This window comes from Thamnophis sirtalis, unplaced genomic scaffold (genome assembly GCF_051295495.1).
Source record: "Thamnophis sirtalis isolate CommonGarterSnake01/CBP01778 unplaced genomic scaffold, rThaSir2_p1.2 scaffold_6, whole genome shotgun sequence".
NCBI lineage: Eukaryota > Metazoa > Chordata > Lepidosauria > Squamata > Natricidae > Thamnophis > Thamnophis sirtalis.
The window spans coordinates 89819091-89842794 of NW_028261386.1; the positions used below are offsets into that span (position 1 = coordinate 89819091).

General features: G+C 37.4%; 1 protein-coding gene across 1 annotated transcript; it reads right to left on the reverse strand.

Annotated features, from left to right (window-relative positions):
- Positions 1 to 339: 339 nt before the first annotated feature.
- On the reverse strand, positions 340 to 19963 carry TNFAIP3 (TNF alpha induced protein 3). Its single transcript, XM_014064234.2, has 9 exons — positions 19643 to 19963; positions 12606 to 12918; positions 9389 to 9579; positions 8054 to 8201; positions 7323 to 7493; positions 6837 to 7017; positions 4042 to 4958; positions 3126 to 3355; positions 340 to 2473 (listed from the first exon to the last, which is right to left on the reverse strand). The coding sequence occupies exons 2-9, from the start codon at positions 12901 to 12903 to the stop codon at positions 2189 to 2191; spliced, it is 2421 nt and encodes an 806-aa protein (XP_013919709.1). The 5' UTR covers positions 12904 to 12918; positions 19643 to 19963; the 3' UTR covers positions 340 to 2188.
- Positions 19964 to 23704: the final 3741 nt, after the last annotated feature.

The window sequence follows — 23704 nt, forward strand, 5'->3', positions numbered from 1 at the left end:
ACCATGCGCATGCATACAAGCTGTGTGTGTGAGCAAAGCGCATGTGCGGAAGGCCGCACACATGTATGGAAGGCGCACACGCTCACAGTTTCTGTGCACGGAGAACTGGTGGTAAAATTACGTGAAACCCACTTCTGGAGAGCATCCATGTACATAAAACTAACAGTTGAACCACTGAAGAAACTGTAAGGGATGACATTGGTAGGGAAACAAGTGGGTGGCAAGGAAGCAGTGAGGAAGTTCAGGGAAAGGGAAATGCCATAGATAGCTCTTCACTTCAATGATCCTCCCCTCCCCCAACAAGGGACGTTTTCAAACAATCACAAAAGTACAATTAAACAAATCTTTAAATAATTTATTTTGACTGCTGAATTTTCCTTCATTGTATTTCCATTCTGTATTAACAAGAAGGATTTTTTTTTAAAAAAAGGAGAATGAAATAAAGAGCAAATTATTATACTGGCAATGTGCAACTTTCCAACATTACATTTTTTGAAATAACATAAATATTTAAATACGCCTTCACATTTTACAAAGCTCACAAAATCATACACCGAAATTTGAACAGCGAAGGACTGTGACAATAGCAGTGTTTCTCATAATGGGGATTACATACACATGCAAAATGCAAGCAGTTGATGTACATGCTCCCCCCCCCCCTAATTTTCAGAGAAAGAAAACAAAAGATGCATGAGGGCTTTGGGAAAAATGGAAGATAAATTGCAGCGCTCCAAATACATTCTTGTTTGTTCTCGTGTGATTACTCAGAACAATATGCAGTTATGGCAGATAATGGCTCGAGATTGCAAACTTACACTGTGGAAATAAGTAGGATTTCACAGGAGTGGCCACCTTACAAACAACACAGAGCCTATCCCCCCTCCTCACTATTAGATATATCCACAGTCAGATACAACTGAGGACTGTAGGGATGTGTGAATGTGGGAAAGCAAAAACAAAAAACAACCCTGTCTACTTTGGGAACCTCATAGTCCAGAAGTTAACACTTAATTGTAAGGACACAGAGGCCCACAGAAGATCCTTCTTATTTCTTAGTAAATTCTAAAGGATTGTAACAGTTCAGCAAACTTTTAATTAACTAGTAGAGGTGAGACATGAAGAGAAAGCAGATTTGTTATATCATCTACAATACAGGAAGACTGTATTGTAAAAAAGACTTTTGCTCTTTTCTCTCAATAAACACAGAGTAGGTTGTTTCTAATCTATCAGTATGCTTCCATGTCAATCAATATACATGCATATTTAGGAACCTTTATTTTTCTCATGATCTCCCTCCCCCACTTTCCCTTCTCAAATGTTATACTTAAAAATTACCTATGCTCTTTCACATTCTAAATTACAAGAGGTTTAGCAACTACACCCTCATTCAAACCACACAGAGTAGTCAATGGAAAAACACCAGTCAGCCTTCCAAGGCCAAATTTTATGGGTTTATAGCTGCTCTACTTGCATAAAACTTTCATTTAGAAACATTGCCCCCCCAAAAACCCCACCCTTACATAAAACAAATGTAGCAGAAGCCACCAATTTTTAAAAAGGACAAGCAAGCAAAAATGGTAAAAAGTTCTCCCACAACTTCCTAATATTTTGTTCAATCTTAGCTCTACCATATCAGCATTTTCAGAGTAATCACACACACAGTTTTTATGACTGTTGTAGAAAGCTGTTCATTACAAATTTTTGGCAGGTTTCATTATACACAGAATGCTCACAATTTAGACAGAAGGCAAGAGACATATTAGCAGAAAAGCATGCAAAGAGCAGCATTATTTATTTTTTTCATACAAGTATTATTCAATATCAAACATAATCCAAAATATTTTTGAGAAAAGAGGTTTTGTAGTCAAGTATAAAATGTTTTGCCATTCACCATCTATGACGGAAGCAACCTCCTTTACTATCCCAGGATTAACTTTCTCGACCTGTGTAGTTCTACATTTACACACACACACACACACACACACACACACACACACACACACACACGTATCTACATATGCACAAAAGAAATCAGCTTATTGTTTTCCCTCCAAAGTCACCTTTTTCACAAGACTGAAGAAGATCAATTTTTATGACTGTTGTAGAAAGCTGTAGCAAGACAATTAAGTGTTTTGAACATAGCACCATTCCTTTTTTTCCCCCTTTTGCAAGGCAAAAAAAGCATTTGCTATCCATATATTTGTTTGAACTGATAGCACTCGTTGCAATAGCCATTGCACTTGTTATTACCATAGTGATCACAGGCAGGGGCTCGGCAACGCTGTTTGGGAAGTTCATCAGCTGGAGGTTCAACCTGAGGTGTTCCAGACTGTCTCTGTTGGCTGACACGCAAGCAGTCTTGACAGACCTCTGCACTCCGGGAAGCTAAATTATTTCTACACGAAACTTTAGCACATTTGCGTTTTTGAGAGCGTGCAGTTTTCTGGTGTAAATCTTGATGTTGTCCCATTTGCTGTAAAAATTAAAAGCATCTTTTAAATGGAAAGCAGTTAAAGGACTCTCCTTCAATAAACCTGTTGCATTTACATTAGACTTTGTTAACTACCATGAATATAAGAATACTTAACAAAATTTATGTGGAAGCTGAATATTTTTTAATCATTCATTTTTAAAAAAAGAAAGAAATACACTTGATTTCCTTGAAAAGAGTTAACGACTAAAACATGGAGAATGACTGCATAACTGCCTGCATGTGAAACAGATTAATTTGGCATATGGCTAATGTAAAACATTGTGGTAAACATCAGCTTACCTTTCCTCCCAGCGCAAATGACTACTTCCTTACCCATGTTATTATGATCTAATCCCCATCAATCTACTGACTACCAGGATGTTGTAATATCAAAATGACCCATTATGGAAAGAAACCTTTATCAAGCAATATTTTTTGCTAATAAACAAAAGCAGAAAGCTTTCTTCCTCCTTTGCAAAGAAGTGGGAAAGCATTTATCATTTTACACCATCTTCCAAGAATCCTCTACAATAAACACGTAAATTGAGTAGAAGGCAATATTTTGCTGATTCTTTCATGGAATCATATAGACTGTCTAGGAAGATAAGTATAAGATTACATCGGGAAGAATGAGCTGCATTTGCATGCTGACCTCTGATTGTCTCACTATTTTGTCTTCAGTCCTTCTGGCTTCATGGAGCCGCTTGCTCTGTGCTTCAATAAAACATTTCTGGCAGTACCCCTCAAGCATGGTGCTCCCTATTGTGCCACATTCTTGGCCCGGGCAGGAAACGGTATTTTGATAGACAGCAGCTGAGATTCCAGGATGCTCCAAAACAGGAGACGTCACAGGAGACCTTCGCTGATGAAGCAGGGGGGCCTCTATAATAAAAGGAGAACAGGAGAAAAACAATCACTCTAATGTTAACTCTGAGGAGAGAATGATAAAAGGGCCAAGTTATCTGTTTTACTTCCCTCATTCTACAACTCTGGTATGTATTCAGAAGAAAAGCTGAGGCGTATAATTTAGGAAAGCTATTTTTAAAAACTCCCTGGGCCTTTTTGGTAATTGCTTAAGAAGCATGTGATGTTTATTTTTCCTGGCAATGAAATACACGAGGAAAGACAGGTATCAACTTTCTACTTTTACTACACTGTAAAATATTCTACTATTTATATCTACTAAACTCACAATTGCTATGTATTTCAATTCCAGATGATTTTCCAAATCAGAAAATAATGTGAAAATCTAAAGTTCCCCAGTAACAAAAATAAACAGATGTAGTTAAGGTTCTTCTGTGTATGTCAGCAAAATATGAAAACAGCCGTCCAATTATTATTATGGTAAATGACTAATGCAAGCTGAGCAAATTCTACTGTGGCTGCATGTGCACAATACAACACTTCAAAGGTTTCAGAGCTCTGTGCTACACTTGATCTTAGTCAAAAGGCTATTTTGTTATACTCCATTTGCATTTATCGGGTGTTCTCTTGCAAATTCAAAATTCAGTCCCTCCCAATTGATTAAGAAAGAGGAAGATAGAATCAAATGATATTCTCTTACTTGCCTCTATTTTCTTGATACTCGAAGTAACACAGGGTACAAAAGCCTTCATTCTGGAGAGTCCCAAAAAATTTACAGCCGGGCTTCCTGCATTTATTGTTTCTCGTCCTTGGTTCTGTTCTTTGGGGCTGAACATAGGGTGGCGCTTCCACCTTATTGCTGTTGGTTACTGTGTGACAGGAATGCTGCAAAAAACCTTGTGATATAGGAATAGGATCAGAACTGGACCTCTGATGGGTGGAAGGCATGGTGCCGGAGCCGGCGTTTGAGGAATGGTCTATAGTCCGTTTGAAGCAAGTGCTACACATCCCATTGAAGGTTCTGTTGGTGTCCTTAAGGCAGGATGTGCAAGTCACACAATTCAAATGCTGTGGGTCACTTGGAGTATTGCAAGGATTGACCTCTGCACAGTTGTAACAACGTTCACAAAGCCCATTGTATTGCACATTCAGTGTAAAAGGGCAGCCTGGGGTCCTGCACTTCATAGCAGTTGTTTCACTGTATAGAAAAAGACTTGGAGCTGTGGGAGGTGCAGAACGAGGTTCTGAGCTGGAATTTTCAGAAGTCCAGGCAGGAAGGTGGTGGCGTTCATCCTTTGGGTAACTGGACCTATTTCCCCGGGGCTTCTCTGAGCCTGACCAGAAGTGCTGCCTCTTTACCAAATTTGCCTTTTGTCTCTGTTCTGAGCACTCATGGCAGAATGGCTGGGTATTCACAGACATGTAGAAAGGGCAGTTGGGAGTTTCACATTTTGCCTCCATAAGCGATAGCTGGGATAACTGCAATGCCAGTCCGTTCCTCGCACCTGTTTCCTTCCCAATAAATTCACTGTTTTCTTTCCACCTCTTGTACTCATGTTGCACCAACTGAAAGTAATCTTCCACCAGGTTAATCTCTTTGGGCAAGTTACCTTCATCCAACCTTGAAAAAAGCAAAGGGAGAAGGAATTAATATCACTGGAGGGAGAAAAGGCAATGCTCTTACACAAGCTGAGAAGAAAGTTTGAAGAATTGTGATTTATATAATCAAGTATAGCATTACAACTGAAAACCTACACTAATAATATATTATGGAAGGAAGCGGATTTTTTTTTTTAAAAAGATGAAATTACCAGGAAGAGTTTCATGCATACTTGTGGAAAGAGTTGATAATGACATTAATGCCTCTTTTAAGACATTACATTAAGACATTTTTATTACATCATGGACCCAGTTGTAAGGTCCAGGCCCCCACTTCTCATTCCAATTAGATTTCTTCCCTATTAAACAATATGACTTCTCACTCACTACATAGTTTTGTTTGAAAACAATTCTAAATATTACAACAAAAGAAAGTAGTCAAAACACTAACTTAGCTGGAATACCAACTATGTCCCCCCTTTCTGGTTCAAGATACCTTGAGCCTTGTTATGTTTTATTTATTTCCACAGAAACATTCAGCCTTGATTTCTGCAATGCTTTGTATAATACAATTATGTGGGGATGACCTTGGGAGATAGCTCAGAGACACAGCCAAGGAAACGATCAGATAACAAAGGCAGCTGAGATGGCATGAGAACACTTTTTCTGCCTGATCTACAAGGCCAATAATATACTATTCAGGAACTTTAACTTAACACAGTTTCAGGAACAGGAGTGATTTACTCCATTGAAGGAAATATGCAGTTGTAAAGATGTTGCAGCAAACAATGGACTCTAGACAAGATGTTTTAATCAACATGCAGGACATTTTAAATTGCTGCTACCTATCTTGCTGGAGGGCGCTTGGAAAGACACCGCGTACAATATTATTTGGAGGGCATAAGGACATGCTTTACATGGAACTCTTACTGCTCTCCAAGGATTAAATACAAATTATAGTTTTTGATCTGCTTGTGGATCAGTTGATTTGCATTTTCCTCCCAAATTCTGTTCATAGTTGTTCCAAATTTGGGAAGTGATTTCATGTCATCCCAGAAGACTAACAGAAAAAAAGGCAGATTCAACAATCTAATCATGGGAACCTGAGGAGCATTATGGTTTACAACATCGGAGCGAATGGCACTAAGCTTCCATAAGGTAAACCTTAATTGAACTTGCTGCTTAGCCATGATAGTGATTGACTAGAGATGCTTAGAAAATTCTCCAACAGTTAAAAGGGAACAGCAGAACTTGTGAGTTTGCTATTCAAATATTTTGTGCTGCAGCTATGCCCCCGCTCCCTGGCTGTAGCAGTGGTACTTCCCTGTCTTCATATACTGATATCTGAACAAAGAATAGGTCCACATCTCACTTTACAAAAGGTTTGCTCTCCATGTAGACATTGGTATGAATGAACCACTTTTTCTCATTGGTGGCAAGGAATTCTTGCAGGTAAGCATGACAGCTGGGCACACAGACTCCATCAATAATAAGAATGAAAGACTACTCCCACTTTTCCTTGATTTTCCTTCCTCCCCACTGTATACCCTCATACACAAGGGAAAAAGAAAGGAATAGCATATGAATATCCTTATTGCTCCTCAGATAGATGAATCTCAGAGAGCAAAATAAAATGGTTTCATCTTGGATTGTCATCTTTGCAGGAAGGAGGATGACAAAAAAAGCTGTAGAGAATATCTTAAAAAAAATAATATATGAGTTCCTGGTTGAAGATCAGGAAAAGGATCTATGTTCACTATTTTTTGAATCTTCCTGAACTAATATGTATGTTTTGCTTAACATTAACATTGTACATCTTGCAAAAGAGTATTTAAGAATACTTTAAAAATATTATAAAATAATAATAATAATGTTGGAAGGGGACAAGACTTATACTAACTTTGCAGCATTAATGAGATGTGTTGTCCCTGGGTCCCATCCTTGTACAGGAATTTCAATCACCATGAGATAGTCTCTTATCAGTTTTTCTTTCTCTCTTTCTTCAGCGTCAGTTAAAAAATGCACTTTCAAGTCTTCAAATCTCCCTCTTTCACAACTGACTAAAGGAACTGCCTTGATTTCTACAGAAAGAAATAAGAAAAAGGGAATGAATCAAATAGGATAGAGAAGAGCACAATACAGCAGAAGTCACTCACAGATCAAGTTTGGCAATTTTTATTCAAATAACCAGTAATATAAACAAAAGTCTAGTAATGGCATTAATGAGGTATAAGCAAATGATGAAAAATATTAGGAATTCTAAACCAGGCAAATAACCTGTCTAAAGTGACCATAACAATGCAAAATAGTTTGGGGCTGTCAGCTTGGATGACAGAGGGAACAGGGAAAATGGAAGCACAATATACTCTGGTATTCAAATACATACCTGGCCCACTATCCTTCAGAACAACCAAAGGAGTGAAGTGCATACTGTCGTAAGCAAGAATGATAGGATATCGAAAACAGTTGTCTGCTGACCAATGGAGAGGCAGATAAATTCCACCAATGTTCAGAGGGGAAAAGCTGGAACCTGACTGCAAACTTCTGAGCATTTTATCTATAAGACAAGATAAACAGGTTGAGTTAGTATTAGGCTCCTCTATTTTAATTTCTAAAGATTCATAAGTACATAAACAACTCAGTGTGACAACAACTTAACACTAGTTGATTTCAGGAGAATGAAGACTGGAAAGTGAGTATAGTGTAAATGGCTGGATGGTGGATTTTTTTTAATGCCTAGTTTGGAACAGATATATAATAATTCTAATGTTTTCTATAGGAAGCCATGATGGGGTTTTTTTTAACCATCAAAGGGAATTCTAAAAGTTGGGAAAAAGAAGCCTGGGAGTCACCTCTGGCAACCCTGCCCTAAAACCTGGATTGCACATTGTACCAAATTACAACAGCACAATGAATGAATATGGGACGGAGGGAAGAATTGCTTTGATCCTTTAATGAATGAATATTGGAAAAGAGGGAAAGTTTGGGGTCAAATTATGAAATACCTATTGTCCTTCTTAGGCAATTATTACACGGAGAGAAGATAACACATACACACAAATGTGAGCACATAAAATGGGTCTTAGAAGTACTGCTATTATGCCCATCAATTCTTACCTGCAACAACTATGATGGGGCGCCTTAAGACGTTAGCAAGGACAAATATATGGATTTCTTCCAGACAGGTATACTGAAGGCCTGTGTGGGCAACTGATGTTTCTGCAGATGCCATTTTAATAAGATTGTCCCATTCATCATCCCAGTTCTAATGTAGAAAAATAAGATGCATTAGGAATCATCATGCAATGCTGAAGCCCTCGCACACCAGAAATACAGTTAAATGCTTCTCTTCTGCTACAAATCAATGTATTTTATAGCAAGTCATGTTGAAAGATTGAAGTATTGGTAAATGCATTGTTGAGGGGGGATCATTCTTTGTTTATAAACAGAACTAATCAAGTGGTCATTTTTACTCCCAATCCCAATCATTCTTCTAGAAATATGTTCTAAACATGAGTCATCTTTGGTTTTATTGTTTTTTAATAGCATTCCTCCACACCACCTTATTTTCTATTCTATGCATGTCCCAACAGGATGAATGGGTCTACCCCTATGGCTACCCTATGTACCAGCATGACATGATGGTGAAGAAATGTGTCATGCGTAAGGGTACCAGCACACAACAATCTGGGCAAGAGGTAAGCAGAGGCATGCTATTCTCTTGTTGCTTGGATCAAGGTATTTCAGCGATGAGGAAAGGAACCTAATTAGCAAAATATTTTTAGCACTTGGTATTTCTACATCAATTTCCAGTTGAACAAACAATCAGACTAGTGACTACTTATAAGGATGACAATTCAGGATTGAACTTCATTCTGTCTGCTAGGGGAGGACGGGACAGCTCAGCTAAGCTACTGCTTCTAATTAGGCAAACTAGTGATAAAGAAGAGGAAATGACTAGATATTTTTAGGGAGATTTGCATGGATAGCCATCAGCAATCTGTATAGTGAAGCTAAAAAATGGATGAATATTCAACTGGCACAGACTCTGTGATGGAATAGGTATGACCACACTGCATATTCCCAAGAGGCAGGAATTCAAAAAAATAAACATATAATTGTTTTCATTTCTACTACTGCAGTAATGGTGTATTTTTCTCCATAATAGGAAAAACAGACAAATGCCAACTTTGTAAGATGTGGGTGGTCCGTGGAAATAACCCAAATTGGGGGAGGTTACTTAGTCTGGAAACTCCACAAGAGTGAAACTCTTTCTTAATGAATTGAGCAATCCAGTAAAGTTATAGGATTAAGATGTTTTAACTGACGGATGGCTCCACAATTTTTACTTTCTTAATTGTGTCCCATCGTGTGTAATTACCACAAGGAATCACAACCCAAAGATATAAAGATTTGAAACATTCTTCCCTTACATAAACTGGATTTCCTTACCCTGGTATCATAGCAGAGTCCTGTTGCCACAAATTCCTGTGATTTCAGGGTTTCTCGCTGCCAGCGCAGTTTAAAATTGCGTGTATCGGCTTCTTTAAGTACACTAAACAATGTTTTTCTCAGAAGCAGGTCAACGTCTTGGACACCCCACATATACTGGGAAGCAGCGTGCATGAGACAATTTCCATCTCCTGCAGAAAAATAAACAATTAAGATACTCAAATATACATTACAAATCACAAATAAAAGAATATCAATATATGTAATGACAATATTGAACAAGGGACTCTAATGGGATGCTGTAGCGTGCAGCAAAACTGTAACAGGGTCCTTGCTTTTTCCTTTGATGTACACAAATCCTGGTTGATAAGCACACACAGTGAGAGAGGCAGCTATTAATCTGAATTATCAGGCAAAAGTGTATGTGGATGCTGATATAAGCATTAGCTTTCCAAGCATTAATTTATTTTAACATATTACATCTCCTTGTTTCATATGTATTTATCAAGATCTGAAAATTAATTTGGGGGCACTTTTTAATGCCTGTTTATTTTGTTACTATATAAAACTATGCTATAAAAAAATCCTAGGTGTCATTTTGTATTTCTTCATATTATGGCTTAGATAATAAGAGGAAGGTTTATAACCATTTTTAAAGTACTAAGTTCAGTAATAAATAAACGAATAGATTTTTCAAGAACTTAGTCTGGTCGTGTGTCTCCCCCCCGTCCCCCATTCCTTGCTTGTTCAACTTAGGACAATTCACGGAAGGCATTTTTAGTGGTGTAGTAAGCTTATTAAGCTTGTTTTTTCAGTAACTATGTAAAAGGGTTTAAATACAAGAGTAGATAAAAACAAATGAATGGCATGAAATGCTGATTTATAGGCTTCTGGCTCTGTAAAGCAAAAAAATATGGCATAAAGATAGGACAATTATTATTACATCCTTCAAAAAAATTCCCTGTGCAAAATCTAGAGCAAAGATAAGAAGTTTTTTCCCTGTGTATGCTTGCTTTCAGTTCTTTATTGAGAACTACCAGTCCAAAATTCCCTAAGCAACATTTGGAATTCCCCAGTGTTAAGATATTTGACTAGCAATTGAGTAACAGCTATTGTACTTCTTGTTCTGATGTACAGACATTTGAACTGTGAAGTACGCACTGGACTTTCCAAGTGGGTGTGGTTAGGTTATGCTGGAATGCCTATTCATTAGAGAAGCGAAATTACTAGTTAGTAGATCTTGGAATCTTTTAAAATGGCATGCTTTCCTTCAGTCATTGTCTTTTAGATTAACAAGTGTGTGTGAGGTATGTAGCAGCACTCCCATTTCTATTCTGCACTTCATTTATTAGAACCAACTTTACTACAACTGTGGGTGCATTTATTTATTTTTTGTTCTCAAAATGAATAATACAATTTCCATGCAATAAAATGCATATAGTCCTGTAAGAATGGCAATTTATGGTTATACTAAAGGTGCAAAAATCTCTTTTACAAATCCTGTCATTATCTCCACAGACAAGAAAATAAATGTCCATGCCCTTATAGAACCCTTCATATGTTCAGAGTCTTCAGACATTTTCTGATTCCCCTATCACCTACATTCTCAATATTCCCCATTCCAAATGCACTGAAATATGTCCCGTATGTTTTGCTTCTGATGTGAGGCTGCCAATGGTCAGAAAAATAGTCATGGTAGGCATCGCAGGGTTAATGCACTCCAAACATGGACTACAAGTTCCATTTCTCCAACTGAGGGCCAGTTTTGTCTAATAGACCGCCTAAAGGCATTAGTTGAGAAGGAGGCCCCTTGGAGAGTCAACTGAAAGCGTAGGAGCTAAGAACAATGTGACTGTAGGGCAGCACTATCCATGGAAGAGGGAGTTAGGCCAAAGCAGGCAAGATTGCAAACATAATGTCACACTCTAAACTCCGCCTTTTTACATGTGTCAATGGTGAATACGCATTCAACAGGACACTACTATGGTTTCCATCTTAGCTGTTTTGACACCACGCCTACACTCTACAGAGACTGCAATGCACAACTCCTTGAAATAAAAATTCAATGTAGAAACCTGGAGGAATGTAGGCAAGTGACAGAAAGATTTCTATATTGGAATACGGTAGCCAATGAAAAGAGAGTTGCCTTTATCTGAGATGAATCTGCCAGTTTTAGCACTCTCTCTAAAAATGAACCTTTTAAAATTTCTTTTTCTAGATTCATCACAACACACAGTATTAATAACACGTGACCAATTTATTTTATAAAACTTGAAGGGCCCTGATTCTCTAAGTAAGACTATAGTAGAGCTAGATAAGTCAACAACAGCAAGATAATTTTGGGACAAAAATTGGGAATTTGGGACAAAAATGTTGATTATAGACATTTTAGGAAATGCAAACACGAAGCTAGGTGAGCAAAATACAAATACTCTTTTCATGTATTTATTTGCGCATATATTTTTCAAATACTGTCTAGTTCAAACCACTTCCTATGTAATGTTTTAGCCACTTACTAATTGGAAATACAGCTAAAGTTTAGAGAGATTATACTGGAAACACTGAAACTGAGAAAGATATGAGAACACCAATGAAGTTTTCTGACAAAGCATTGATCTGAAATTTGTATTACTTCACAAAAGGCATTGTCTTACTATTTTTGCCCAAAGATACATTTGTTTCAATTAATCCACCTCGTTAAATCTGAACAGCTCTGGGTGGCACCATGAATAATAATCAAACTAACAATTGTAAATTACGATAGCCTATATTTTTGCCTATATTTTTGCCTATATTTGGCATGATTGTGGGGGAACTCACGGTACCTGTGGCTCTAACAAACCTATGATTTTGAGCATAACACTGGATTTCTAAGAAATTAATATAACTTATTCTTAGGAGCCCATTTTATATTAGACATGTATTTCAATTTTAAAAAGAAGAGGAGAAAACAGCTCATTTATGTTTTTTTAAAATGTACTTTCATTTAGACTGGGCTCATTCAAGGTCCATTGTTGGAATAATTATAGTAAATGGTATCAGTTAGCCACTACTGATTCATCTGGTACCCTTCAGATGCACTGGACCAACCATATGAATAGCGACATTTGGGAAGAAACTAACATTTGGGAAGGAACGGAATTAAAAATTCTAGGCATGTTACTTTTATACTGCCAGAACAATTTCAAATTACAGTTATACAATGAACCTGACTTACCATTAGTCTTCAGTGGCATAAGTTTTTTAACTTCTCGACACCAGTTTAACTTCTTTTGGCGTTCCAGTGAGTTTTGAGTTGCTTGGTCAATTAGAGATTTTTGAAGAAGCTTCTGAAAAGGTGGGCAAAAATGACACATCCTGAACATCTCTATGGTGTATCTATGCATAGTTTTAAAATGCTGGATAATTCCATTGTTGTATTTGACAAGGTCTTCAGACATCAGTTGTCTTATCTTCACAGCTTTCAGCATGTTGCTCGAATATAAATCTTGAGGAATGATCTGTGATCCAGCCATTCTGTAAGAAGAAACCTACAAGAAAATGACACTAGTTATTCATGGCTTGATTTACCTCAAAAATGTGCCTTAAATGTTCTTTCTAATGCAGGCATGTAAAAAGCAGTATTATAAGTCACTTTTAAATATTTGCATCTTCATGGGGTTTATCATGAATTTTAAGCAAACACTTGCTGTGGGAAAAGAAATCTGTACCTAAGGGATATCCTTAGATGATGTCAATTCTAGAGATACTACAGTTGAGTGTACCTAACACAGCAGAACTGAGGAGCCATAATTATTCAGCTGTAAATCTTTCTGATGACAATGAATTTCCTTTTAGTTTAGAATCCACCCCCCTATATATTTTTTCCATTCCATATTCTCCCTCACACAGTCTGGTGACCTTGGGGAATTTTTTATTTTTTAGTAGCACATGGCATAGCTTGAATTGCCCATCTTTAATTATATATTGCAGTCTGAAACATTATTAGGGTGGCATGAGTAATATTGTCCACTATTTGAATAACCAGAACAATTTTAAAGAATACAGGTAGTCCTCAACCTACAACAGTTAATTTAATGACTATTCGAAATTACAATAGCACTGAAAAAGTGACTTATGGCCATTTTTCACACTTATGACCCTGGCAGAATCGCCATGGTCACGTGATTTATATTTGGATGCTTGACAACTGGTCCATATTTATGATGGTTGCAGTGTCCTGTGGTCATGTGATCACCTTTTGTGACCTTCTGACAAGCAAAGCCAATGGGGAAGTCAGATTCACTTAACAACCCTGTTGCTAATTTAACAATTTCACATTAACAAATGTGACAAAAAAGTCATAAATTGGGGCACAACTCATTTAACAAATTTCTCACTTAGCAACATAAATGTTGGGCTCAATTATGGTCATAAGTTCAGGATTACCTGTATTCCAAATCATCATCTTAAAAGACTCCTTTTCCACAGATTATTAAAATCTGATATTTCATTGAAATGCAGTGGTCTCACATTTGCTCTGTTCAGCAACACTAAGACTGGAAAAATCTGTCCATAAAAGGAAATATTTACAACTGGTTTTTCTCTAGGATTTTCCTCCTTAGTTTCAAGACTGATATTTTGATATTTTAATGCTATGCATGAATCTTAGAAACTCAGTGAGCTATACTTCAGATATTTTAAAATTCCCAGAATCTTCTTGTAAAAAATGTGGGGTTTTTTACAAGCAAAGTTAGCTCTCATCATAACAAAATCAAATCAAAAACAGACATTGTAAGCAACAGTGATGTGGCCATTATTTGTCCTAAAGTAAATAAGCATCAAAAGATCCTGAATGGTACAGAAGATATATGTCTTACAAAAGAAAATATTTTATAAGGGAAACTGTTTAGAGCTGTCTTGTAAAGAATATCTCTATAGGAATTGAAAACAAAACAGTTATTCAATTAACAGAAAACTTGAGACATATAAAAAAGTTTTAATGACACCAGGTTATGATTTTAGAAAGTACTACAGCTAAGCATCAAGATGAAAACAAGATATATTTTCATTAGAGTAGACCCACAGAATCCAATTCTATTGATTTCACTTACCAAAATAAGAAAAAATCTGGATTTCATTCTTAATTACACTAGATAATTAAACATGCTTTTATAAAAGCTATTTAAAACACTGATGGAAATAAATGCTTAATTATGCAAGAATCACACAATTTAATTGTGTTTTAATATTTATTTTATATGAACTATTAATAATACAAAGTCTAAAATGTGTGAAGACAAAAAAATCACCGATCAGTAGAATATGTAGTAGTGATTTTCCTCCTCCTAACAAGATCATTTTTTTCGAGAATTGTATATATATTAAGACATCTAGAATTATAAGAATTGTAATGTTTTCAATTCTAAAGTTAACAAGGGTATGTAGACAGTTCCCATCTGACAGCTCTCACAAGTATATAATTAATAGTGGAAGATGGTTTTGAGTCAATGGGAAAGTTGGTATGAATAACAATGATTACCTAAATAAGAAACGTATGCTTAGGCCTTTAACTGGTTCTTTCCAATATTACATAATAATAAACTATCCAATTAGTTAAGTTCAATTGTAAATCTCATTCACATTCCTGAACTGTTATCAGCAGTTCCCTTTAATGCAATCTTTGTTATGTGATTAAGCATACTGTACATCTTGAGTTTTCCAACCATCCTACTTACATTTAATCCTAGTAATTTCAATACATTTTATTTATTTAGCAATATAAATGTATATGCAGTTTCACCCTAACAAAGGTTTTATCCTGGACGATGCATGGTTTTGTTTTTCTTTATCTTGATTGCAGAAGAAATCTCACCAACAATTTAAAAATTGTTTATTCCATATGTCAGTGGAGATTCTCAGTCATGCAGGTCATGGTTGTCTCAAAGGTGCTTTTTTTCCCAAAAAGCATCATTACATCTTCCATCCACCTTCCAGCCAGACCTAATGAAGTTTCTTGGATGAGAAGCAATATGTCTTATTCTTCCACAAAAGAAAAAAAACATAGTCCAATTGCCTTTTGAAAAAAAAAGCATCTTTGAGACATCGCCTCCATAATTTTAAATATGACATTTTATGAAAAAAATAAACCTACCTTTTTAAAAATTAATGGTTATCAAACTTTTAATATGTAGCAAAGTGAAAAATAGAAGCATATTGTTTCGGATAATCTGGTATCCACCAAATGTGTCAGACTACAATTCTCATCATACCTTGTCAGGATGGAACAGGATTTTGGTGGATAGAGATGGTGGGAAATCTAGTCAAACTAGGAAAGTACACAACTGGGAAAGACTTGACTAAGGGATTTCAACTTCTCGATTGGCCACTACAGGTAGGCTTAAAATGATTGAGTGATATGAGTATCAATCTTGATATTCATATTAAGCTATTATACTCATTAACCACTGAGCTTGTCAGCTGGAAAACTGACAGCCTGGGTTTGACACCTGAACGCTGCACGAGGGAGTGAGTTCCCATTACTTGTCCCATCTCCTCCCCACCAGCAGTTTGAAAGCATGTAAATGCGAGTAGATAAATAGGTATTACTTTGGTGGGAAGGTAACAATGTTCTGTGTGCCTCAGTGTATAGTCATGCTAGCAACATGACCACAGAAGTGCCTTCGGACAATGCTGGCTTCCTTGGCTAAGAAACAGAGGTGAGCAATACCCCTTAGAGTCCGAATCAACTGGACAGGGGTAACTTTTATCTTTACCTTTAAATAACACAAGAGAATTCTAGCTTCTAATATCTAGTAATTGTAGTTATGCATAAAGAAAGATTATAGCAAATTGGGCCATTTGTCCAACAGCTTAATCTGGATGAAAATAACAGTTTAATCTGGATGAAAATAAAAACTGGAATCAAATCAGAAAATTATCATGAACGTCTTCATGTCCACTAAGAAATTAGTTCCAAAAAACTCAATGAATTTTATTTTAAAAGAAAGACACTGACCTGAGGTAAAAATAGACTGATGGCACTAAACAGAACTGACTGTGGTCACATTACTTGACACATATAAGCTTCTAGATTTCTAGTACTTTTACCAAAATCTAAGACCACAATTTTGGCTTTTTGAACTCCTACGGGTCAATTCTATTGCACATTTTGGGAAATATTCTCGAACTTCAACCTGTTGAGAGTTTCATGATTATTGCTGCTAAAAAACTGAATGAGTAAATAAAATGCATTTATTGGACTCAATTGCCTACAGTTAAAGTTCTTACTACAAAGTCTTGATTCTACTGTCTATGTTATCAGTTGCCATCCCTAAGCATCTGCATGATGAGGCTCGCCTTTTAAACAGTAAATATTTGATTATCTTTCCCTAACACATACTTAGCCACAATTTTCTGTGGTTACTGAAACTTATTTCCAGGTAAAAGGCTTAGAATTGCAGTCTGTAGTAAAGTGCCACCAAAAATATGTTTATAGATAAATAAGAAGTTTCTCTATAATTTTCTCTCTAGCCAACTTTTATGTTTGTTTCTAAGATGTAACTATGGAATATATGGAATATATGGGAAATCAAATCTCATATATGGGAAATAAACTAGAAACTATGTATTGCTAAAATGGTCAGTGGACATAACCTGCTAAAATGAGGTACTCTTAGGAATTGGGATGCTAGGATTAACCATACCTGGCTGCAAATATTTGAGCAAATTACATTTCTGTATCTCTTTGCTCTTGTTTACTGGTTACCTGGAATTTTTGTAGTTCAGTTTTAATAGACTTAGATGATATTTCAATCTTTGAAATTTCCAGGTAGGGGTTGGCAAGATCCCTGTCAAAAGTACATATATAAAATTATCTAACTATAAGGAAATTACCTATGATCCACACACCTAAGAGTAAACAAAGTAATAGCCAAAAGCCAACATGGGTTTGTCAAAAACAGATCATGCCAGACTAATCTTATTGCATTCTTTGAAAAAGTGACAAAATTAGTGGACCAGAGGAATGCCGTCGATATAGTTTACTTGGACTTCAGTAAGGCATTTGATAAGGTAGACCATAACCTACTACTAGATAAAGTAGAAGAATATAGGTTGGACAGCATCACCACCAGATGGATTCATAACTGGTTGACCAACCATACTCAATGGGTAGTCCTCAACGGAACTGCATCTACATGGAGGGAAGTACACAGTGGAGTACCTCAAGGCTCTGTTTTAGGCCCAGTACTCTTCAACATCTTCATCAATGATTTGGATGAGGGAATAAATGGGGAACTCATCAAATTTGCAGATGACACCAAGCTGGCAGGAATAGCCAACACTCCAGAAGACAAGCTTAAGATACAGAAGCCTCTTTACAAACTTGAACATTGGGCACTATCTAATAAAATGAAATTCAGTGGTGAAAAGAGTAAGGTTCTACATTTAGGCAAGAAAAACGAAATGCACAGGTACAGTATAGGTGATACCTTGCTCAATAGTAGTGACTGTGAAAGGGATCTTGGGAGTCTTAGTGGACAACCATTTAAATATAAGCCAGCAGTGTGCAGCAGCTGCCAAAAAGCCAACACAGTTCTAGGCTACATAAACAGAGGGATAGAATCAAGATCACGTGAAGTGTTAATACCACTTTATAATGCCTTGGTAAGGCCACACTTGGAATACTGCATTCAGTTTTGGTCGCCACAATGTAGAAAAGATGTGGAGACTCTGGAAAGAGTGCAGAGAAGAGCAACAAAGATGATTAGGGGGCTGGAGACTAAAACATATGAAGAACGGTTGCAGGAACTGGGTATGCCTAGTTTAATGAAAAGAAGGACTAGGACTAGGACATGATAGCAGTGTTTCAATATCTCAGGGGTTGCCACAAAGAAGAGGGTGTCAAACTTTTCTCCAAGGCACCTGAGGTTAGAACAAGAAGCAATGGATGGAAACTAATCAAGGAGAGAAGCAACTTAGAACTGAGAAGAAATTTCCTGACAGTTAGAACAATTAATCAGTGGAACAGCTTTTCTCCAGAAGTTGTGAATGCCCCAACACTGGAAGTCTTTAAGAAGAAGATGATGTTGGATAGCCATTTGTCTGAAATGGTATACGGTTTTCTACCTAGGCAGGGGGTTGGACTAGAAGACCTCCAAGGTCCCTTCCAATTCTGCTATTGTATTGTATTAAAAAGATATACGTGCATATTGTATTACATCTTGTAACATCCACATATAATATGCATTCTTCAAAAAGTGCATTCTATTAAAAATAGAGAATACTTTTTTTCATAACCACTTTTATGAGCTGTCATAGTCTTATGTAACTTTATAGAACAAACAAGTATAACTTGTACATTTGTAGTTCTTGCTGCAGATGCTTATTTGTATCAGAGTTCAACCCCAAGTTATCTTCAGTAGTAAATCCAATTTCTATTATCTATAAACTAATGAAAGTTCCCTTCAGCCTATAAGTTTTGCTTTGCCTAGGCCAAAGAGCAATCCACTATGAATATGACATTGCTTTATGGATGTTTCCATTAAGCCAAAATTAGAAGAACTGGTGTGGCAACATTTACAGATATTTTTAAGTGGGGAGGAGAGTGCATCAACTATATTTATATTTTTCTATAATATAAATACATTTGACTTTCCCCACTTGACTAAAGCACCTGTCTTCAGCAAGCCTGTCTAGCCTTCTTTATAGTTCAATTTCCTCAACTGTGTAATTATTACATTAGGCTGAATTTTTATTTCTTGGAAGAAAACTGCCTTGAATTCACTGGGAATTATGTTCTGAGTAGTTTATTTATTTATTTGGAAAAAGTATTAGCCATCCATCCAACAAAGCAACTCTGCACAGCTAATACCTTTCAGAGACCTCCAAGAGCTGAATGAAATAAACTCCAAGGATCACAACACACCCTGCAACTCTGATGTACACAAAAGATAAGGCAATCCTCTGATCATCTTCATAGCTTTTTCAAAATCCAAACAATTCTGCATTAAATAATAAAGAATGGAGGGAAACAGCTTCTTCGGTTCTATTTAGGGACTGCCCCATAATGCTAAATTTCACTGCTTCCAAAGCGACCCCTTCTCTCCACCCCCAACTGGTAGAAAAGCAGCTAGGAGGGTTGCAACTCCCAACACCAAACTCCATTTATGCACTATTGTGCAGCCCCCGGGCTGGAGCCAACCATCCCTCTGTTCTTCTCCGACGATCTGCGCGTAGCAGCTCCGCAAACTCGGAACCGGACACAGAACTTACCCGAATCGCTGGGAAGAAAGACCCTGCAATCTAAATACTAATCCTCCCCAATAAAAGAGTCAGGCGCTGGGCGATGCAATTTGGGGAGCCATGAATCCCAATCCCGTCCTTTGAGCGCTTTAGGAGGGTGACTCCCGGGCTCAACCACCGGGCTCCTCTTCTTGTTCTCTGCCACTCTTGCCAAGACTATCTGTTTTTTCTTCCGTTAGTAAGGAGGAAATCTCCCCCCTCTCTCAAAGTTCCACAGTGGGGGATTTCCACATCAGCCACCAAGGGATTTTCCGAGGTGACACCCCTGCCTGGGCAGGAACAACAGCTGCTTTAAAGAACCGGAGCGGCTGGGCGCGATGCAGCGCTCGGATCTCCAGGGGGCGCTGCAGACGCAAAAAACGCGCGACGCATGAGCAGACCGGCACGTGATGTTCCTAGTTGTCGTCATCCAGCCAGTCTGACCTGGATAAACCTTTTTCTCTCCGCCTCTCCGGCTGGGTTTCTCCCAGATGAGTTACGGAGTGCCTTTGCCCCCCCCCCCACCTCTTCTCTTTTATTTGAAAGGCGTGTTTAATTGATTTGTGAAGGGTGGGAGTCGTTTTCTCCCCCCCCCTCCTCCTCACTTTATGTTTTAGTGACCCGGAACAGCATTTGCACTAACCATATGCCGTAGGAAAATCCCAGAAGGCGTAGGTTGAGAACCTGAGATCTTTCCAGTAGCTGCATTTGTCTCAGAGAAGATGGGATATGTCGTTAAAACAACAGAAATCGTGAACTCTCCATCACTGGACGTTTTTAAGAGACTAGTCAGCCACTTATCTGAAATGGTATCGGTTCTACTGCGTGAGCAGGGGGCTGGACTAGAAGACCTCCAAGGTCCCTTCCAGATTCTATTTTACTCAATTCCATTCCTTCATTGTTTTCTATCGTTTACTTATTATTTACATTGTTTACTTCATTGGAACATGAAAAGGGAGACCTCAGAAGAGATACCACTGTGGGTCCACGATTCAAAAGCCTGCTGCGTGAATCCATTATTAAAGTGCAAAAAAACAGTGATTGCTTGATTTTAAGCTATATGCTTCCAATTAAAATGGCATTTTTGTAAGTTTATATCTTATTAATTAAGTAATATAAAACTCTACCTAATTATAGTATGGAGTACTTGGTGTCCTCTAAGGTTAATTCTTTGCTTGCAGATATTTTATTACTTAGCTTCCTAGCATCATGCATACACTTCAGAAAGCACCAAAGATTCCACAGTTCAGCCCTGAACAAATGCTACTTACGGTAGCTTCCCACTGATTATCCTCAGAAATGACTAAAGATGATCTATGATTTGAAAGATATCAAGGGGTGGACTGGGTGACCTACTATTTCTAAAAATGCTGCAAGTCATGAAGTGCTGAGAATATAAGAATTTCTGCTTATATACAAAATATGATTGAAAAAAATATGACCTCTGCTTGGTCATGGAGTATTGATGTGATAGTAAAAGCAACGCCCTTCGCATCCTGTATTCTATATAACTATTAAACTTCCTTGAACTCTCTCACACAGCTTCTTGACAAGAGTAAACCTTTTACTGTATTCTGAGACTTAATAGGCTGAAGACTTACATTAAATGAATAGTCCATGTATTGTGAATTTACTGGATTAAAAAATGCCATTATATTCGATATCCATACAGGTGCATTCTTTTTTTACTTTGTGGTTTCATATGTTAATATAAATTAAATTCAGAAGGAAAAAAATTGTAGTAGAATGTAAAAACTGTTTCCAAAGCAAATATTTATGGGAGACCTGTTAAATGAATGTCCCGTGTCTGATCATCAACATTAAACAGTGAAAACACTTTCAAAATACTTTGTTACACACCTCTGTCTATTTTTGATAATAGATGATAAAGGAACAAAGATAGCTAAACTGCCAGTAGGGAAATGATTTAAAAACCTTTCACCCACTTCCATCTCCCTGCTTCCCCAAACTTTCAAAAGCAGCTAATAGCCAGCCTATCTTCACTTCTTCCTTCTGTTTTCACTTTTATTTGGAGGTCTGAAAATACTATGATCTAATCAGTACTCCAGTCCATTAATAGGAGAGAATAAAAATGTAATTCTTACCCAAAATTCAGAAAACAATATTTTAAACATTTAATAGCCATTTATTTTGCAAAATAAGGTATCTGCAGTTTTGCAACCGTGGTTCTCTCGGCCCACCATGTAATAAGACACCCCTCCATTTTTAGATATTTTAAAGACAAAATATCATCTTATATACAGAAAAATACAGCATATCTTTATTGTGAAGTTACAATTGAATATTGCAAGAGTAAAAATATCCCTACCATTTTCATTCTATTCTCCCCAAAACTAGGAAAGCTCCATTCTTAGGCACTTTTGCCACCCTCCTCCTTTGAATTTCGATTTTGTTACCATTGTCTAGGCTGCAGGTCTTCCTCCTGTCTTCCAAGGTCATTTTCCCACATACTACGGTTATTACATTATCTGATTGGAATAGGCAAAATGCTCATCTCTACACTACACAGAAAGGAAGGAGGTGGAATAAATTGGAATTTTTATCTCCTTCCTATTTTTACTAAAGAAGTCACACTTTTTTATTTCTCTGACTTTAGTGAAGAATAATCTGAATAATTAATATAAAGGTGTTAAGCCATCAACACTTCATTGTACAGTATGAAATTCATTGTAAACCATGGTGGCAGATTAACAGCATTTTAGCATCTTTTACAACTGGTCCTCCCAGCCCCCCACAATTGCTGCAGCCAGAATGCAGCAGCTGGGTTGGAAAAAAAGGGAAGATGAATAATCAAGGACTAGGAACTAAATTTTAGGGGTGAGGATCAGGGGTGGGATTCCGGCAGGCACTATTTCTGGTTCGCTTGTGGGTGCAATAATTGTTCTGCGCATGCTCAGAAGTGAAAAACAAGATGGTGATGCCTATGGTGCCGGTTCCACCACAAAACCGCGGACGACAAAATCGTGGTCGACGAAAGCGTGTATGTGACGTCATCACAGCGCGACGAAAAAGATAGAAAAATGTAAAAATAAAGGGAAAACCTTACCCTAACCCCCCCAAACCTAACCCTAAACCTAACCCTAAACCTAACCCTTAACCTAACCCTAACCCTAACCCTAACCCTTAACCTAACCCTTACCTTTATGTGAATCGGCTTGCTGTAATTTAATTTTTATTTCAATTTTTCGATCTTTTTCGTCGCGTTGTGATGACGTCACATACGCGATTTCGTCGACCGCGCTTTTGTGGAACGCGGTTTTGACGGGTCACGTATGGTGCCACCCGGAGAACAGGTTCGGGGTGTGGCAGGCCTGGGTCACTGCCGGTTTCAGCAACCCAGGCTGCTAAACCACTACTGGTTCAGCCAAACCAGGCCAAACCGGTAGGAACCCACCACTGGTGAGCATGAAAAATTGATTCAAGAGATAGAATGAGAAAAGACTTCTTGGGCACCAGAAAAAAAAAAAACATCCACAATTTCCATCAAGACCTATAGTATTCTTTAAAAGAAATCAGTTTTGATTTTGTTTCAGATAAAACAATACAGATCCAGGAAAAGGTTACCTCAGCTCTCCATGTCAATAGATATGGTACAGAGGTACAAGTTTAGAATTGGCTTTAAGCACTGCAAAGCCCTCTTGTGGAGGTGTCCATACTAAGCAGTATATAATAGTATCAAACTACACCAAGTTACACTAACACTGTTTAAATTTTCCATTTTCATTTTCATAACACACACTCACATGTATACTATACATAGCCCATATCATATAGTATTAAATAATAATTACATCAGTTCCTCTTGTCAACAATGCCCCCCCCAAATAGAAACCCATTATAGCTCTTCTGCTCTCCATACACCTCTTTCTTCTACCACCCTCCAACTTTCTATCTTCCCTCCATCATCCTTTTCTACTCTACTTCCCCTCCCTTTCTACTGCTCCTCTCTCTACAATCCACTCCTCCTTATCCTTCTCATCTTCCCCCCTTACCCTCTCTCCTATCCTTCTCTTCCCATCTTTCTTCTTTCCC

Bases quoted from the DNA above. Each gene is read 5' to 3' on its own strand.
- TNFAIP3 (XM_014064234.2), bottom strand. From the start codon at position 12,903: ATGGCTGGATCACAGATCATTCCTCAAGATTTATATTCGAGCAACATG. The intron at 8,202-9,388 runs GTAAGGAAATCC...TTTCTACATTAG, and splicing joins GACTCTGCTATGATACCAGG to AACTGGGATGATGAATGGGA. The intron at 4,959-6,836 runs GTTAGTATAAGT...GCTTTTTTCAAG, and splicing joins CATCTCATTAATGCTGCAAA to GTTGGATGAAGGTAACTTGC.